The sequence below is a fragment of the Drosophila miranda genome, chromosome 4 (assembly GCF_003369915.1).
Source record: "Drosophila miranda strain MSH22 chromosome 4, D.miranda_PacBio2.1, whole genome shotgun sequence".
In the NCBI taxonomy this organism is placed as follows: domain Eukaryota; kingdom Metazoa; phylum Arthropoda; class Insecta; order Diptera; family Drosophilidae; genus Drosophila; species Drosophila miranda.
In genome coordinates this window covers 10,731,400-10,750,778 of record NC_046677.1, presented here as the reverse complement: position 1 = coordinate 10,750,778, position 19,379 = coordinate 10,731,400, and the positions used below count along the sequence as shown (strand labels likewise).

At 44.1% G+C, this 19,379-nt stretch overlaps 4 protein-coding genes across 5 annotated transcripts; 1 reads left to right on the top strand and 3 right to left on the bottom strand.

Moving 5' to 3' along the window:
* Positions 1 to 339: 339 nt before the first annotated feature.
* Positions 340 to 5,354, bottom strand: LOC108164072 (breast cancer anti-estrogen resistance protein 3 homolog). Of its 2 annotated transcripts, XM_017299656.2 has the most exons (9): positions 5,297 to 5,354; positions 5,109 to 5,234; positions 4,900 to 5,052; positions 4,664 to 4,832; positions 3,327 to 3,690; positions 2,159 to 3,265; positions 1,663 to 2,097; positions 1,190 to 1,596; positions 340 to 1,136 (listed from the first exon to the last, which is right to left on the bottom strand). In XM_017299656.2, the coding sequence occupies exons 1-9, from the start codon at positions 5,352 to 5,354 to the stop codon at positions 1,007 to 1,009; spliced, it is 2,949 nt and encodes a 982-aa protein (XP_017155145.1). In that variant the 3' UTR covers positions 340 to 1,006. The 2 variants fall into 2 exon arrangements, with proteins under 2 accessions (XP_017155145.1, XP_017155146.1); XM_017299657.2 differs by lacking the exons at positions 4,664 to 4,832; positions 4,900 to 5,052; positions 5,109 to 5,234; positions 5,297 to 5,354 and adding an exon at positions 4,010 to 4,558 and having other exon boundaries at positions 1,007 to 1,136.
* Positions 5,355 to 6,403: 1,049 nt separating this feature from the next.
* LOC108161374 (homeobox protein H2.0) lies at positions 6,404 to 12,916 on the bottom strand. The gene is made up of 3 exons (XM_017295623.2): positions 12,168 to 12,916; positions 6,839 to 7,302; positions 6,404 to 6,778 (listed from the first exon to the last, which is right to left on the bottom strand). The coding sequence occupies exons 1-3, from the start codon at positions 12,679 to 12,681 to the stop codon at positions 6,539 to 6,541; spliced, it is 1,218 nt and encodes a 405-aa protein (XP_017151112.1). The 5' UTR covers positions 12,682 to 12,916; the 3' UTR covers positions 6,404 to 6,538.
* Positions 12,917 to 13,496: 580 nt separating this feature from the next.
* On the top strand, positions 13,497 to 15,809 carry LOC108161396. Its single transcript, XM_017295644.2, has 2 exons — positions 13,497 to 14,924; positions 14,981 to 15,809. The coding sequence occupies exons 1-2, from the start codon at positions 14,613 to 14,615 to the stop codon at positions 15,434 to 15,436; spliced, it is 768 nt and encodes a 255-aa protein (XP_017151133.1). The 5' UTR covers positions 13,497 to 14,612; the 3' UTR covers positions 15,437 to 15,809.
* Positions 15,810 to 17,409: 1,600 nt separating this feature from the next.
* On the bottom strand, positions 17,410 to 18,425 carry LOC108164015 (ribosomal RNA-processing protein 7 homolog A). The gene is made up of 2 exons (XM_017299591.2): positions 18,310 to 18,425; positions 17,410 to 18,248 (listed from the first exon to the last, which is right to left on the bottom strand). Exons 1-2 carry the CDS (start codon positions 18,332 to 18,334, stop codon positions 17,473 to 17,475), a joined length of 801 nt encoding a protein of 266 aa, XP_017155080.1. The 5' UTR covers positions 18,335 to 18,425; the 3' UTR covers positions 17,410 to 17,472.
* Positions 18,426 to 19,379: the final 954 nt, after the last annotated feature.

Genomic DNA, 19,379 nt, shown 5'->3' with positions numbered 1-19,379 from the left:
TTGGTTTTACCTATCGTTTGGGAAAGAGCTATAATACTTAAGGAACTTTTTTTTTTTTCTTTTTATAGATATCAATAATAATTTCATATTTTGTCACTGAATTGCATTGAAACCTGTCCAAAACGATTATAAGTTTATGGAACTATATTTTCAAACAGTTTTCATATATCGTAGATCATATCTCCAATTCAATAAGAGTTCAAGTTAAAAGTTCCATAATCGATTCCGTTTCAAATCTTTTTTAAAGTGTAATATTATATTCTTTCATTCCGTTGCCAAACAACTCCATGCTGAAAAAGGCAGTTCAAGGCACTCCGACAACCGATACTGATTATTCGCTTAAGATTTTTATAATATTTTTCTGTATTTCCATTATATTTACTGCACTATCACTTATCAAAATTTGCAAAAGTTATGCATTCTTAGTGGGGGGTAGTATATGCCTATATACCGTTGTTATGTGTGTGTGTGTGAGTGTATATATGATGGCTTTGATTAATGTATCATGTCCGCTCTATAGTTTATTAAGTTATTTAGTTGAATATAAAGTAAGTACTAGACTTTGGTAGTGTGTTCAGAGTAGAAGATTTTTGCCCTCTTGGAGAGAGTTGCTAATAAATATCGTATATAGTAGGTTTCTATTTTGATTCCACCCTCTCTTCCCGTCGTCGTATATCTAGAGTTTTTTGGCTTAACTAAGGATTAATAAATATTTGAACTGTAACATAAAGTGCTTCTGTTTGTTTCTGCTAAAATTATAAATACAGATATACCCAGGGCTGAGGTAGAGACAGCACGAAATTCAAATTTGCGGAGGGTCTGGAGACAATTGGAGATAGATAGATAGATAGTAGATTGATTGATTGATCGATAGATAGGTGTATTGTATGGTAAGGAGCTGTAGAGCTGGAAGTGTGGGATGACGATCTTTTGATTATAGTAAGTAATTGTATTATCAACTAGAAACTAGAGTCCATATCATATCGTTGCGTTGTTTAATTTTATTTTACTTCTCGGCCATCATGCAGAACTTGTCGGCCATTAGTGTTAGCACCTTTTCCAGCTTTCCATGACGATCCTCGGGCTTGGCCGTGGCCCCACAACTTCCCCAAAGGAATTTCACATGGAATTCAGTTCTGAAATATCGAGAGTTAGAGAAAACCTTCTAGAAGATGTAAGTAGAACCCACCGAAAAGCATCCGATAAGAGCTCATCCAGCCTAGTGCTGGCATCTTCGAGCATCATTTTGGCATTCTTCCGGTACAGATCCAGGCTCTTGAGGAAGCCACGCGAGGCATCCAAATGTTGGAAATTGATGGACATGCCAAAGTCATCCGCCTTCGATTCCCAGGGGGCAATGCAGGTGTGATATAGAGCCGGACGATCGTCCATATTCGAATGGTTGATGATGTCCATAACCGGACGATCGATGAGCAGAGCATAGAGCAGGACATGGGGAACTGTGGTGTTTGGGGCCTGCGGATTGGAGGCCTCGTTCATGCTGCTCAAAGTGGGGCGCAGCTTGGCCTCAAAGGTAAAGGCGCTGTCCGTGTATTTTTGCCGTAGAATGTGCCAGGCCTGATCGAGTTTTTGGATCTACAAAATAAGAGCAAGTCTTTATCGTTGGACACGCTTCTGTTTTATAATCTCTAGAGGACCCACCTGTGGCATGCTTAGCCCCAACATAATGGCACAGAATCCAAATAGGTTTCCCAACGCCGTCTTCGTCTCCACTGCAATCTGTATCCACTTGCTGAGCAGCTGTGCCCGATCCAGATCCGTCTGGCAGGTGAGAATGGTCACGGCCACCATCAACTTGATACACTGCGTCCGCTCAATGATATCCTCCCTGAAGAGCTTGCCATGCGGCAGTGTCAGCAGCTCCAGTCCCGAACAGCTCAAAAAGTAATCCACCTCATCGTCGGGTTCCACCAGAAACAGACCGATATCAATGCGGGTTATGTGCTCCGCCAGCAGCTTGGGACCCGTTTCCAAGAGCATCATCTTGAAGGTGTTCAGGGCATCCCCATCCAGCGGCTTATTCTCGACGGACGGCAGCAGCAGTGTACTGAAGTTCTCAAAGTCAAATTTGCTTCCCTGAAAGAGGAGGATTGCATGAGGATTACTTCTTGTTGGATTAGCTAAATGAAGCACTCACCACTCGCACCTCCTCAATGGCCAATGTGAAGAGATTCTCCTCTGCCGCCATAGCATCGAATTCGGTGAAGCTCTTCAGTGTTCCATTGGACACGGAGTTGCTCATGAATCTTGGATTCTTGATGATCACTCCACGCTGTATGCTCACCTCGCAGCCATCCCCCAGAGCAGAGTCGCCCGATCCATTGCCCGAATCGGAGCCACTTGCCTGGTATGCTAACACTGCGGCCATGGGTTCCTTGCGCGGCTTGGGCGGCGGACTGGGTGGCCGACTGGAATCCGACGGTGTGTCCAGGCTGCAGTTTCTGGCCAAACTCGACATCCTAGCCGCTGCCTGCTGACGCAGTGCCTGGGCTGCTGAAGTACTCGGCCTTGGCAGCGAGTGGGTGGTAAATTTGTTCTCCAAATGCTGCTGCAGATCGCTGGTGGGATTGCATCTGGCTATAGTCTGAAATCGGGCCATCCCATTGCCATTTCCATTCGCATTTCCATTTCCATTGCTGTTGCCATTGGCAGCCTCCTGGAGCTGCAGCTGTTGCTGGTGCTGCTCCTGCAGCTTGTTGATGTTGCTCACGACCATGGCCTGTGCGGGAGTCAGGCTCTGGGAGCGCTGCTGCTTCTTGCAGGGCAGCCGCGGTGGCGGAGGAACTTCGCGTCGTGCTCGTGGTGGCGAGCAGTGTGGACTACCCGGAGACGCCACAGCTTGGTGTTGCTGCTGCTGTGGTACTGACTGCTGCTGTTGCTGTGGCACTGACTGCTGCTGGTGCTGCTGCTGGTGCTGCTGCTGTTGCTGGGGATCAAAGCGAAAGACTGCAGATCCACCATTTCCCAGTCCTGTTCCATTGCTGCCCATTGGGGAGTTTAGAGGACTCAATCCCCGTAGACCGGCTAGCATTTGGCTGTGCAGTTGATTACCCACAATCTTGTGGCCATAGAAGGAGAGTGGATACCTCCTGTTGCAAGGATACTGAATGAGAGCTCCTGAGGCGGCGGAGATAGGTTTGCCAGAGCCCACATAGAAGGTGATTAGATCGGGTACCGTGTCAAAGGCATCCTCCTCAAATTGATACTGAACACGCTCGTACACGGTCTCTGGTTGAAGGACCAACTGAAACAGTTACGAACAGAGTTAGAGGTACATATATATTCTTGAATTTCTTAGAACCCACCTTATTGAGCACAAAGTGTAGCACTGCCAGTTTGCTGCGACAACTGAGGACATAGTTATCCGGCTGAGAGGCACAGTCCCTAACCAGAAAGTCGCCCTCGCGTTGGACAATCTCCTCGGCCCTTTGTCGGGGTAGCGGACCGTGGTACCACGCATGGGATCGCAGCTCCCTGGCATCCAAGCTCAGCTCCCACTCGAGGGCCTTCTTCAAAGCTATGGCCTCCTGTTGCTCATTGGGGTTTGGCGAGTTGACGGCAATCGGTGTGGAGGCATTGCTGCCACTATTGTGCTCCATCTCGCTGTCAATGTTGACGGCGGCCCAATGCGGACTGTTGCACTTGGAGCGCGGTCTCAGTTCCTCGTAGCTGAAAATGCAGGAGAGAGTGTGTGAGAGCGAGTGAATTTCCCTTATTTTGGGTAATTTCTGACTGCTAACGGCCATTCCCCCCATGTGCGGCACTCAAGGGAAATTTGCTCGCACAAGGATTTTTTGGTCCTTGGTATATGTACAACTTTTTGTCTGAAGTTCAAGTGCAAAAAAAATACAAATCGAATTGTAGTAAAACGGTTGTATGCCAGTGGCTTTTGTACTTATTTTCCTGAGTTATCCATACGAAATGCAGTTTTCGATTGGAACTTCTTTTCATTTTTCAAATATCTATCACTTTATTTCTTATCACTCACCTGCTACGCCCATTTTGCTATACAGCTTTCTAATCAAATCAAATGTTGGAATGGGACACGCCCCAAACTATTTGTTCTGCTGTAATGCAGACGTTTTCTAAAAGTTTAGAACTTTTAATAACTTTTCAACCATTCAAGAATATCCGAAACTTTTCATCATAGACTCATCATCTGCCCAACAAAAAAACACTTATTTCTATATTTTCGCGTATCTCTTAACCGTCGTAATCGTCCGAACTCTGCGCCGTTTGAATTTGCTCTGAAAATGTTACGGCCATGTGTCCTCCCCTTCTCGCACACGGGTCGGCTTCGGACTCGGATGTCCTTGCGAGGGTTGTTTCGGTTTGTTTTGGGTTTTGTTTTAAGACAGGAGTTTGCCGCTTCAAGAAAGTTTGGTGTTTTTTATATGGGAAATTCTTGGAGCATGCGCAGAGTTTTTGTTATTGAAATATACGCGTGGATTCTCGCAAAAAGGGGAAATGCGGGTTCAGCAGGGCAGGGTGGATGGTGCGAGTGGGATAACGCATCATTTTGTGGAAGATATTTGAGTTTGAAATGCATCGAAGATATTTGATTTGAAGCGCATTAACGAAGGTAGATAAGCTAGCCAAATTTAGGTATTTTATATATATAAACCATATTTCCCTCACTCACATAGTATTTGTGTCATCAAAAGTCAGTTGCTTGAGAAACTTGCCACTTTTGGTGATAATCAAGCCCCGTCCGCTATCGCCGCTTCCTGAGATATCGATGGAACTTTCCTCCAGATAAACCAATGGACAGGAATTCTTACGGCGCAGCACTGGGCGAGGCGCACTGTGCGCTGGTCGAAAGAAAAGGCGCATAGCTATAATATCATCTGTCTTTAAAGAACTATTATGGGGACTTACCCTCCAAGTTCATGGATTGCCGTCGTTTGGCCCGCACACCCAACAGACTGTTGATCATCATCTGGCGATGGGCACTGCGAATGCCGCAGCGTTTCAGCTCCTTATCCGTGATATCCACTACATCTTCCACAGTGCTGTAGGCCTGCAAGTTACCTGAAGAGCAAGGATCAATGAAAAAGGTGTTTGTGGCAGGTTAGAGACAGCCAAACCTTCGTACTGCTGCAGCTCCAAGAGATCCAACCACTCGACTATGCTCATCCTGGAGTTGTGGACAATCACTGCGAGATCCTCTCGCCGTCGTGCTGCATTCGAGTATCGAAAGTTCCAAAGGATGCCTTTAAAAGAGTTGCAGAAGATCATAAAGTTCCGAAGGGGTGCCGTTGATTGTGTCACTTACTACTGCGCCGGCTTGCCACATTCCGAGTCTCAAATGGACGTGGCTGCACATTGCCCATGTTGTGGCTTTTGTAATACCCCGTATGATATAAAAATTCTATTTAAATTGTTTAATTAAGCCGTCACATGGCCACAAGACTCAAAGCACAAGCTGAAATTCAACCGCTCGCTGCGCTTTGCGTCAGAGAACTGAACGTGAGCGAAGGCACAGCATAGCATATGAGAAAAGAGCTGAATGGAAGTACCTTTCTTACTTAAACCGATGAGTGAATGTTCTTTTTATACTACTTTATATACTTTACGCCGCTCAAGAATATACTTTTCGAATCTGAAGCCCCATCGCCTAAGAAACATTATGTTACGCGTTGGAGTCCTTTTAAGATTAAGGATTCTTAATTATTCTAAATGATTAACTTAAAAAACCAGGAAAGTTCTAGTAACACCAATTATATTAACGGTCCAACAATCCTCCCTTCATCGTATAAATGGGTATCTTGAGAACTTAATGAGATCGACAAACTCCCCCTCCGAACCGCACTACTCTCTTGAAGAGTATCATAAAAACCATAAAGTTTGAGTATGAGTAATATTTCAATGTCGTGCATCCACAATTTACTCTCACTGTTTGTCTAATTACTGCTCTCCGAGACACGCTCCTCTCCCCATCTCTGTGCCCTGGCCCCCGCGCTTGACCAACTGCCGATGGCGGGGCTTTCATTCAGTTCGTATCGGTTTTATCGTTCTCTTGATTAGAGGTCTCATCGTGTGTCGCCCCGTCTCATATTCTGCTGATCGCAGCGGTATTCCCTTAATTAAATTTTCTGTTTTTGTAGCTGTTGCTGTTGTCTTGTGTGTGGCATATGGCATTGCGTATTATTCTCGTATTTTCATTGGATTATGATGAGACGGTAAAACTTTTGTCTTGTCACTCTATTCAAATAAGTAAACAGATAGATCCCCATATTTACCCAAGCAATTCTAGCTGTGCGTCTGTACTTTAAAGCACTTTAACATTTATTTCATAGTTAAAAATTATATAAATATTTTAAATATCATAAATTAATTAATTTAAAATAAATTAAATTTTTTTAATAATTTAAATTCACATTTTGATATATTTCTACATGGCTTAATTTTCAAAAATCAAGAACTACGTTTACTTCACATAGTATTTTACACAAGTAAGAAGCTGGCGACATGCTACATGCATGTACATACATACATATGTATGTAGAATTAGGAGCTATTCCACGACATCGATTTCTATATCATCGTCGCCCTGTTCGCTGAGCTCCACACTGGAGCAGCTATCGGAGCTATACTCGATATGCTCCTGCGGATGATTGCCTGTACCTGTGATGGTAGATGGCTTTGAGGCAGCCGCATTCGGGGGCTGCGGATGAGGCTGCTTCTCCTGACCACTTTTTAGATTCTCGCGTGTATGCCGCCATTTCATGCGGCGATTCTGAAACCATACTTTGACCTATCCAGGGCATATATATTAATATACGATCTCTTTCAGTTTCGCTATCTTTAAACTCACCTGCGCATCTGTCAGATTCAAGCGTGCCGCCAGCTTGCGTCGATCTGGCTTTGTGATGTACTTCTGTTGCTGGAACTGTATTTCCAGTCCCTTTCGCTGGAGATTCGTAAAGACAGCCCGTGACCAGGAGCGTTTCCGTTTCCCATTGCTGTTGTTGCCACTGTTGCTGTTGCCGCCCCCATTTTGGCTGCCATTTTGTAATGTGCCACCAGCCTGCGATGTGGGAATGTTGTCCAGTAGCTGCTGTTGTGACTTGCCCAGAAATCGCTGCTGCGTCAACTGCAGGGATTTGAGGCCATGAAGAGGCGCCAACAGTGCCGCAGCTGTTGAAGATGTATTGGTGGCAGGTTTCTGTTGATGAAAGTGGGGCTGATGGTGCTGTGGCTGTTGTTGCTGTTGGTGGTGGTGGTGCTGCTGATGGAAGCGCAGAAGAGCGTTTGTTGCCAGAGTGGGATATGTGGTGGCTGGAAGAAGGGGGAAAGAGACTATGATTAGTGTCCATAGCTCTCCAGGACTTGACAGAGATATAAAATGGATCAAGGCTAGATCTCTGCGGCTATTGGTGATCATCTAAAGGCAATATCCTCTACAATACCCATCCTCCAATAAACTCATACTTCAATTCCTTCATTTCCCTTCAGTTATTAGCCATAACTTTTCTTCCATCTTTTCTATAGCATATTTCACTCAATTCTATTTATTTTTTCAAACCCAGCCTCGCCCTTACTGGAACGCTGCATCCTCCCATCATTAATTATAGACCATATCCGGGGGAAACAATATATATTAGTATTTTTTAGCTGAAACTCAAAATTTACGCATTTCCGTATCCAGGAAAAACACATTTTCCCGCACCACACAAAAGATAATATTATTCCGTTTGGCTTGCAAAATATGAAATTCAAATTGTTGTCTGAGTAAATTATTTTGTTCAATGAAAACGCACGTTGAAAATATTTAAATGAGTTTGTTTATAATAAAATTTTCACTTAATTGGAAATAATCATTGGGGCATTGAGGCGGGGTGAACAATTTGTTTATCCTGAAACGAAACGAGATTCAGAAGAACAACAATTATCTTTCGAGAAGAGCGAGAATTATTTGGGGTAATCGAACACGACATGGGGCACACGAGAGATGTGTGTGGAGGCCGCCACACCGAAATGCCTCTTGGTTCGTTTAAATGTTTTTTAAATATCTCGTGAGATTCTTATTCCTTTCCTTTGGGTTTTTTTTTTTTTTTTTTTTTGTTGCAGCGCCTAAACTAGTTTATGCATCTTTTTATTGGGTTTTTCATAAACTTTAGTGAAAGAGGACTCGGATTTTGCTTTGTTTGTGTGCTCTCGCGGCATGCGTCTAATTGTTTTCATGCCGAGCCATTTTATTTACTCTGGAAAAACACTCGAGGCGTGTGGTGTTTCGCGGCTATTTACATTGCAGCGGAAACGCGCTCCTGCTGCACTTGTAGATACAATTGTATCTGCATGCTGTATTGCCGTCTGCATGGGCATCTGCATCTGCGTTAATTAGCCTTTTGGCATTTGGTTTGTGTCACCCGTCGGCGGTTTGTTATAATGAGTTTCCATCGATTTTCAACACCTTGTTCTCTCTTCTTCGGGGGCTGCCTTGGCACAGCGCGAGCTCTTTAATTGCCGAATTTCAGATACATTTGTAAATATCGGGCGCCCCATTCCCCACGGACCCATGGTAAATATCTTAATGAGTTGTGATAATTCCGAGGCGAGATGCTAAGTCAGTCCAGTACCCCCAGGCACTTGCTCCCTGCATGGATGCGGATGCATTCGCCCCCGGAGGATCTCCACTGTTTGTGTGCCGTGTTGAATTTATGGGCCGCATTTCCATTTCTACCGATTTATTTGACCTGCCATTTGCCGGTATTCCATATTTATGGCTTGGCGAATATTTTGTTTGTCAGTGCTGTGCTCTGCTCTCTTTTTTCGGGGTAAACTGCGAATGGACTTTTCGACACTGACCGAAAATACCATTCATTGGAATCACACGCTACGCTGTTGGTGGGCCATGTGCACGGGGATGTACATGCGAGTATCCATCAACTGCCGAGCAGGTTACGTGATTACTTTATGATTCCCCTCACAATGTAAATTAGTATTAGGAATGTACTAAGTGCAAGGTCAAGATAAAATGGAGGCTGTGTCGTTAAAGAGGAGTCATCAAATCTATCGAAATTTACATATATTTCCCTTACACTATTTCCTTGGAAAGTATAATATACTCGTATAAAGCGTTTGAAAATGTGAAAAAATTAGTTATCTTTTGATCAAAATCATTGGCATATTCATATGGTGATCACAGATCTGATTATATTTATCATGTAAATCAAGAATCAGACGATGAATATTCATTATAGTAATGATAATAAGAAATTTGCGGGCTCTATATTGGTTCCAAGGGATCGAAATTTATATCATATTGTGACAGCCAAAAAAAAAGAGTTATAGATCTCATACAGAAAATATCATTAATAATCGTCTAAAATCGTAAGAATCCAGATCACTACATCATTTAATATATTGTACACTGTAAAACAATCGAAATCTAGTTAATCCCTATCATTAAAAGCAATCCCTCCCCTGCTGCTGGGAACTCTTTTCCATAATCTCTTTGATACCACAACTATCAATTCCTCTCTCTCTCATGTCCATTGATGATCAGTGATCGCTGAAACTCCATGAAGATGCAGCCCAGCAATTGGATTAACATATAAATTGTAAATTAATTAGGCAAACGGCGCCAGATTATCGCTCAGACAGCATTTCCATAACAGACAAACGTTTTCAGCTCACAGCATCGATGCTGAATCGATCGATCGATCGCCAGCACCAAAAACCAAGTAAAAACAATCAAACAAACTTCTCAACACCAGGCGAGGCAGGCAAACAGCAACAAATAGTCAAAGAACCGAGAAGATATCCCAAGGAGATCTCTTGCCTGGCCCCAAAGTTTTTATGATGTGCGATGCGATGCGATCAATCCATCAAGAAATGAATCCGCAGAGAGGAAGAGTTGGAGCGAGCAGGTTGGACTCCGCAGGTAGCCTCCTCCTGGGCCTGGCCAATAGCTCCACCACAGTGGGTGGCTGTGTAAATAGTTGGCCTCTGGCTTGGCCCCTAAAAATACCGCATGGCATAGCTTCAGTTATTCCATCATTCAGTTAGTCATTCACTCATTCAATCAGTCGGGCATTGGCTGTCATTAGCCTAAACGGCAGCATCGGGCCTGGCCCGTTGAGTCACAGTAGTTGGGCCCAATGGCGCCCCATCTATCTGGGATCATCTCGACTCCTTACGGGCCAGAGTTCTTTTCTTACTCCATCTCCAACCTCTTTACCGCTCTACCTGTCCCCTTCCTATTCTCTTTGGCAGCGGAACAATTCATTATAGAAGGCAATTAGATGGATAGCTATCTGTATCTGCCCATGAATGACGGGCCAATTGCTCAAGCAAATAAACAAATTTTCCACCCATCCCCATCCTCAATCGCTTTTCACGCTCTTCGCCGGGAGCTTGAAGTTTATTTTTAAAGTCTGATTCCTAATTTGTTCATAAATTGCTGTTAATTTTCGGTACTGCTCTGTTCTTTTGAATTTAATTTATTTAATGTTGCCGCAGGATTGATGAAACACTTTCAACGATCGTTTGTTTCTTTACCGAACCGTGCCGTTTGTTGATTGAGGAAATGTCGAATTTAAATCTCCTTACTAATTGCCCTTCCATTTTCACCTGGCGCGGAATGTGTTTGAAAATCGTTTAATATTGATGATAATTTTCATAAATGTTCCCCATTGAAGTGGGCAGATTTCGATTTATTTCGATGTGGCGCTAATTTGTTTCAATACAAAAGATTTCTTTTCTCCAAGGTACAATGAGAAATTATACAAATAAAATGATATCATTGCTAAATGTAGCGTGAGGTGAGACAAAGGGTCGGAAAATATAGTGCAAGGAACCCATGAGCATATCTGAAGATACTCTTCTCTCACCATATAGCAGTTTTCAATAAAAATTATAATACAAACAACTCATGGGCTGGCTTCCTTTCACAATCTTCGACAATATGTTGGCATGCTTCCTGCCTTCAGCAGCCCCCAACTTCCTTTCCCATCGATTGAAAGTCCTCAGCTCTTTAGCACCCACTTGATAAGTATTGTATATAAAACAAATTGAGGCAGAACTGAACCCAACCCAAAAAAAATGTGTAAAATGGTTGCAGCTTGTTCTAACAATGAAAAATTTCTATTTGAAATCCCTTGCTTCAATATACAAAATACTCGTCGTATATTTCCACTATTTTTCATATAAACAAGATCAAAGTGCATGGCCTGGCAGGCAGTCCATGAGAAGTCGTCGTCCCCAGATAGTACTCGTATACAAGCCCCAGCAGGAAGTAACGTAAATACTCGAAATATATCGAGATATTCTTCGGTTCTTCTCTGGATTTCAACAAACGGATTGTTTTCGTCAAGAGCCCGAACAGTTGGCCCAGCAATATTGCACAATATGGCCACAGATCAACTAATAATTCCAATAAAAACAAACGATTTATGGCCCAGCCCAGCGTTTCGTTTCGTTTCTTGGTGTTTCAAGTTTTTTCCCTGTTGCTTTTCCTGGAATTTACATTTTCTACGTTCTCTCTTTTGGATTTCCTTTGTAATGCCATTCCATTGGTAATTGCAGTGTATACTCGGACTCGGACTCGGACTCGTAATGAGCTGAAGATCTTTTGATTGGCAAATGGGAAACTTCCTCATCTGATCTTTTGAATGTTTCTATGATATCCTGAAGATTGCCGAGAATGGAATGCCGAGTGATTGGCATATCGGGAAATATGATTGGATATGTTCGAATGATTAGCTTTGATCATTCGTGATTTTTCGTGAAAAATCGAATTTATTGTGGTAAATATTTTATCGAAATACTTTTCAAGAGATCAATTAAGTTGTTCATCGACCGGAAGTATCGTTTAAAGAGAAAGGACCCTTCTCAGCTTTTTAAGGATTTAAGGATCCATCAATGAAATGTAGCAAGGGGTTAGGCCATTTTAAAGTTGTGTACAACTAATGATCGATTCCACATAAGATTTTTTAACATAGAGCTCCTTACCGTGGTAGGAAGATGAAAAAACGATTCTAATTCAAGAGGTCTTGAGATCTATTAAAAATCCTCCTGATGCAGTACTCTGGCTATGGCCAACTCCGGCTATAACTTTAAACAATTCAGCTTTAGATCAGGACAATCGTTCTCATATTATAATCCCCGTTTCAAAAAATATTAGATGGGAACCTGCTTACCATGTTCATTAGCTCGAATGGGCGTTGGCCTCAGCACAGATTTGTAATCCATATAAAGGTTAGGGTATAGCTTATCCAATCCCGCATAGGGATAATGATGACTCGTCGTTTGTGGAACAGCAACATGTCCCATCTTGGAAGCCTCTGCACTCGCTTGACTGAAACAGTGTGGAAATGTGCAGCAGGAGAAAACACTGCCATCGCAGCAGGACCTCGAGGAAGAGGATGAAGAGTTGGTCAGCGATTCACTTGGCTCAGAGCTCAGCAATCGATCGACACTGAAACTGAGTTTCACTTTGGTGGTGCTAGTGGCGGTGGGAGGCGTTGGACTGGAGATGCTTGTCTCAGGACTATGAATGGACTCCTTAGGAGACCGATCACGATCACGATCACTATCCATGGGATCGTGAGTGCCTGGCGAAGGCAGCTTCACTTCACATTCGCCGTAAACATGAGTGCTGAGATTCTCGGGCATACTCTGTTCCATGCTGGCGGCACTTTCGTGTAGTAACATTGCTTGATTCTGAATAGCAGTTTGACTCTTAGAGATTAACCACTTGTACCGATCGCCACAGATCCTTGAAGATCACCGATCAAACACCGTCGCTCGAAACGATCGCGAAATTTGCTAAGGGGCCGATGCGCACAACCGCTTAAACCGATTTGTACAAGAAGACAACCCACACAGAACTGAATGGAACCGGCCGGGAGCATACCCAACCAGCGATCGATTGCCGTTGGCGCACACGACACGGTATTGTCTGGCGTTTAGGTAAATCTCGCTGAGATTGTGTGCTGGCAGCAGTGTTTACAGTGGTATGCAATCAGTGGTATAGTTACTAGAAATGCAAGTATATGTATGATCTTTTATGATGGTAACCGCAAAAATTGACAGCTCACGAGAGAGTTCCATCTAAAAAAGGTTAATAAAGATGTCCAGGGGAGAATGCCGGTTAGGTATCTTACTATTTTTATTTATGAAATGGCTCTAGATACCCGAAAGCAATAATTAGATCCAACATTTTTATGGTATATCTTGTAAACTCTTGATCTTTACACCCAAGACACTTCGGAATACTTTCAAGTCTTGGATGACAACATGTTATTATTCCATCATTATTTCCAAAACTATTTGGGATGGATCAATCACTTCTGAACCACTGTAGCCACTCATGGATGAGATACTTGGTTATACAGTCGGGGGCTGTTTACATACAAACACGCCGCTGTGTCATTAGCTCAGTCGGAGATTGTTTCCTCGATCGCTGTTCAGATTTGTTTACCGATTTCTCCATGTGTTCCCGTACCCCCCACACCAATACACCCATCCGTGCCAGAGCGCACACATGCCCATACCATATCGATGTTCGGATGATTCCGGTTCCCTTTGCGCCCACAACTCGTGGAGAGGCCATGGCTTGGTGGCAGCGGACCAATAAGATCGATCGGTTCCAGTGGGCGGAGCCAGAGCCCACATATACGTGTCGCCGATGCTGGGTGTCTCTGTTGCGCGCACGAGGAATGCGCCGTGCCTAATTGGCCTGGGATTGAGCGATCTCCGTGAACTCCCTGAGCTCCATGATGTCTGGGACTTGTTCCGTTGTTAATAAAGTGGGTAACGGTGCCGCCGGGTGCCGTGTGCCGTGAGCCGGGCGGCTCCTTGTGCAGGTCATAAATCCAACCGCATTCCCAAAAGTAAAAACCTCTGAAAACATAGCATAAACAAATCGTCGGAATGCATTGCACGCTCCATAAAACTTTTGTGTGTTGTGTGCCATTAAATTATCGCAAGTAAACATTCGGGAACTCCGCTCTCGCTGGGAAATAAAAAATAAAGTGAAAATGTGAAAATTGCGAAGTGGAAATCGTGTTATTAATGGAAGTGCTCCCGTGACTACGTAACCTAGCATACTTTCAAGCGCTGAATCCACTCCCCCAGTGGGTGAGAATTGGTGCCCCATCACCCCCTAGTACCGCCAGCCCACAAATTGACCCCGAAAAATCGGATATGCAAATGCAATCATAGGAACAAAAAGGGAAAATGTAAATGAAAACGGGAGCCAAACTTGGGGAATGGTGACATTTTCAATGCTCTTTGACGAATGTTAATAAAGATAGATAGAGGCTAAGAAGTATGCAAAAATATGAATCACATAGGATATACACAACTTTAAACGAGACCCAAGATAACACCCATATTCATACAACTCTTACGAATCAAAAGTTGACTCTTCCCCACACCCATCGACCATTCAGTAGACCCTTCATAGTGTAGGGAATATAATAAATGGAAAAGGAAAAACATACAAAACGCAACCAAACAAAGTAAACAGACACGAACCGTGTACGAGTGCACACTCCTGGTCGATGGGTAAACCGCAATCAAAGCGCTCTGAGGCAACTTAATTTGGGTTAGGCCAGGAACAGTACGTGCCATCCGCTTGGATGGAGTCGTTGTCGTTGCCATCATTGTCCTCGATGTCGATGCCATCGCCAATGGAGAGCCTGACCATTTGTGAGCCAAGATGTGAGCAGGATGAGGAGGAGCAGGAGTTTAGCTTCCGCTATCCAAGCTATATGTTCCCCGATGTGGACTACGACAAGGACGATATACCCTTGCCATTCAAGGCCACGCCGGACTCGCTCTTTAACCTTTGTGCTGCTGTCGTGGATGCCCAGGGCCGCACGGAGGTGTTCAAGTGGAGCATCAATGACGTGGCCGATTGGCTGCGCGACTTTGGGTATCCTGAATACGAAGTGAGTGGGAAGGCCGGAAGAAGTCCCAGTCTGAAAGCATTTCCCTTTTCTTATAGCAAACTTTCAAAGAGAACTACATCGATGGGCACAAGTTGCTCAACCTCGATGCCATATCCTTGGTGGCTCTAAATGTACGTAACTTTGAGCACATCCGTCACCTGGGACGTGGCATTCGAGCCCTCTATCGCAAGGAGCTCCAGACAGCCACGGAGACAAAGCAGCACAGTGAGGTCTACAAGACCTTTAAGGCACGCACGGGCAGGAGCTACGAAGGATTGCGCGAAACGGAGCTTCTGGGACGGATGCACATGATCCGCTCTGTCTTCCGGGACGTCAACGATTGGGATATGATGGAGCTGCATATGGCTCGGGCACCAATTAGACGGTATCGCGAGGTGCTTGCCAACTCTAGGCGCTACAATCTCTACGGACCGTCGACGGCACGCAGAGAGCCTATTATCATGGATGATGTGGATACCACATCTTGGTTTGATTTTGGCGATTGCTATTAGGTTTTTAGTTGATTGAAATATGCACAAAGGAAGATATGGCTATAAAATATAACTAATTCTAAAGATTTATTGAACTATCGACGATATTAAGACCCTATAAATGAAATGCTAGTGAAGTCTCTTTGAAAGACAGGTAGTCCTTTTAATCGCTTTATAGTATTTCCTCCTTGCGTGACGCGCAAGGGAATATACATATAAGACCTTCTACATTGAAGCGTTAATTAGAAGAAACACCTGGCATGGGACCACCGACGAAAGCATCCATTTAAGAACATAAAGTAGATCATTACTATATCTTGCAAAACTGAACACATAAATGTAAAATTGTCTATTTTTTCTGTCCTCAAACAATGCCTTGCTAATATACTCATGTTCCATCTATTAAAAACCCACTTTTACTGCCCATATTTTAATGATTTGTATAATTTTGAGTTAGCCCAGACCAAAATCACTCACTTTCCATTTCCCCCCTTCCCCACCACACCAACCGCCAGCAACACTCGCGGGGTTTTTGTGATTCTGCCCAATCAGTCGACACGGGGCATTGATCACTTATCGCCCTGTTTTGCTGTGTGGACCGATCGTTCCTGTTGTGTGCCGTCCACATTCGCGTCCGCTCACGTGTTCAAATTTATTGATTGTTCTGCTCACAAGACACGGCGTTTCAGATATTTTTTCCTCGTTTCTCGTTGGCCTGAGCCTGGAGTCCTGCTGTGCGGCATGGGAGACGTACGTGTGGTCGTTTTATGTTATATTTTTCGACATCTTGTGTGTCCGACGATCGGCCTGAACGCTGAACTGGGCTGGAGCTGGGGTCGGGGATCCCAAACAGCCTGGGATTGCCTCCTAGATGCAACCTTAGACGCTGCTCTGGAGCTACGCTACGCTGCCCATGCAAATCGTCTTCGCCTTTATTAACTTATGCGCATTCAGATTACCTTAATAACTCGTTCCGTTAACACTTTATTATGTTCAAGGCTCATAAATCGTTCCATCACCCAGACATGGTCCCAAGTATCCGAGTATCGGGAGGGTTTCGACGATGGGTTCCGTTCCCGTTCTCGGGTCTCATGCCAGACATCGGCGATTATGATTTATCGCATTTTAATCAATTTAAAATGTTTAAAACGATACAAATCGGAAGAAATTATGAATGTGTTGCTGTCTTTAGTCTCCACAGTAGGCCAGCAATAACAACAGCAACAGCTACAGCTACAGCCCAGCCACAGGCAACCGGACGATGACGACGACGACGACTACAATCCAGCGATGATCGTCAGCATGCGTTATCCGACGCGTACCTCGTTTGTATTTCACTCCCCAAGCCTCCACAGACTCTCGGGTTACCTTTAGTCGCGGGAGAGGCTCTCGAAATTTACGCGCACCACCACAACCCCGTGTCCAGGAGCGGACTAAGACCATATATGTGTGGGAAAACTGAGCTAGAGTGCTGGTTAAAACAGAAAACATGTTTTTTTCTGAATTTTTCTTATACTGCTCTTGTGTCTGTTGACCCCTCGAATGAAATCCGCCCCTGAGCGAGCCCCAAAATGCATTCCTCGGTCCCGGGAATGAGAGATCGCGTGCTGTGTGTGGGGATGAGGCCTGGTTTCAATGTGCGTCGCAAGTCGCGACGACGGCACAGCGACGATTATGATGATTAAAATTGATAAGCGAAATATTTTTATCATTTCTCAAATTAACATAAACCATATGCGATTATCACACAATAAGCTCAGCGGCTGTTGTGGCCACAACAGGCCCTCTCTGCTCTGCCCCAACGCCTTTTTTTGTTGTTCGCTTTTTATAAGCTTTTATGGCCGCCTCTGACTGCGTCCGCTTATAAGTTATGGCATTGCTGCGAAATTATGGCATTGGCCAGGACTTGGTCACGGCAAAAGTGTCAATGGCAACGTGAAATTATGAAATTTATGAGGATTTGCCAGCGGTCATGTCAGTGCACTCCAACGGTGTTACAGTGTGTATGCCCCATAAAGAGGCTTTTATTCAACTCTTAACCTATGCGTGCTTACGGACTAAAACGGTTTGAAGCGTCGCGATTGCTTCAGCAGTTCAATTTTTCGCTTATCCTCCTCGAACTTTTTGCGCATCTCGACGATATTCTGCATTTTACTCTCGCGTATCTGGAAGGTGTAAAAGTTTTTGAGTTCCTTCGTTTTCGTGTCATTTTCCCGCTTCTTCTCCAGGCGTCCGATGACAGACTCCTTCTGCTCGAAGCCAGCATTGCGACCCTCTTTGCCCACGGTGACCCAGCCATCGGCGTCGGCTTCGCTGTTCTTGGCTGCCAGTGCGGCCGCTCGCTCTCTTCGGTCGTAGTCGGCCATATATTCGGTGATCTGTGCCTTTGTCTTCTCCGCATCCAGGATGTAATGGTTCTCGTACTCTTCGTGCCACAGCTCCATGCCCGTTTTGATGGTGCTCTCGCCGCTGCTGTGGAACAGGTCAATGCTCGGGACGGCCAAGGCCTTGCCAATGCTGCTGCTCTTCTGGAACACCACGTAGGCCACTTTGAATATGAACGGCGGCCGAACATTGGAGAAGGGCTCGTTTGTGCTCTCATACCATTTAATTGTTTCATCTTTTCCAGGCTTCGCTGCAAATTGTACGCTCTCCACGTTGCCAGCCCGCTTGAAGAACCCCTTCAGGCTCTCCTCGGTCACATAGGGTGGTATATTGAGCAGGAACAGCGTGCGACCCTTGGGTTTGTTCGGATCCATCAGGCGGATGAAGTGCTCCCGCATGTAAACGCTGTGGCAGTGCTGTGCATCGCTGCTCATTCGCAGAGGAACAACTAAAAGTCAAGCATTCATGATTAGCAATAGTCGCGGCAGTGTTTATATGTGTGTTTTCACCTGTGTATCCCTCAATTTCCTCCATTATTTCTTAGTTTTTGCTAAAATCAAAAAATAAACACGTTTTAAGAAGTGTGACCGCGACAAAATATACTGTCCGACCCCCAGAACTACCAAAATATACGGTCTCATTTTAAAAATATACCGTAAGTATACTGACGAATTCAAATAATATTATACATTTAGTCGATTTTGATATTCCGTAGAATATTACTAGCTATCTAGATCTCTCATCCCTGCCCACATAATTTTATATGACTAATGAATCTATTTTCCACTTGACTGGTTTATTTCAAACTCTTTTGTTGGATTTAGTCTAAAAAAGGTTAGATACCCATTCTTGGTTACTGTAAGAAGTGGTGGAAATACCTTTTAAACAGAGACCTTTTACCTTTGAAAATGAAATTTAATAGATTGATGAAGGTGACAAAATATACCATTATATACCGATATAGCGTAAATATACCGTCGGTTCAATTTTGACCTCCAAAAATACCCAAAAGTATTAAAATTATCGTTAACGCACGTTGGCAGCTCTATTTATCGGTTGTTTGAATTTTGGCGCCTTCTTAAATATTTAAAAATTATTTTGAAACTTGTTAAGTTAATTTTTAAAAACAAAGGCACGTAAAAGTCCAGAAATTCTCTCTTTGGTTGTCTTCCACTGAAAAAACTGTTTGTTAAATCGCCGAAACCCAAATAAAATTGTGCAATCCAAGCATTTTATACTTTCATTTAGGCCAAAATGGACCGTATGCATGTGTGTGCACTACGCCAAACGGCAAATAATTAAACAACATGCATTGTGGAAGGAGCGGAGCTGAATCAGAAGCAGGATGCGGCATCAGTCGAGCCAAAACCAAATGTTTTTGTAAACTTTGCACGTATTTTAGTTTTCGGACGATTTTGTACTGCGAGCGGGCTCTCTCCTTGCTCTTTCTGGCTGTGTCCTACTGCAATCCCGGGCCCTGTCCTCTTCGTGTGTGCGGGGATGTACCCGTCAAATGGTCCGAAAACAAAAACTGCACCCTCGCCACAACCCGCCGCCCACTGACCGCAGCCTGCGTTTA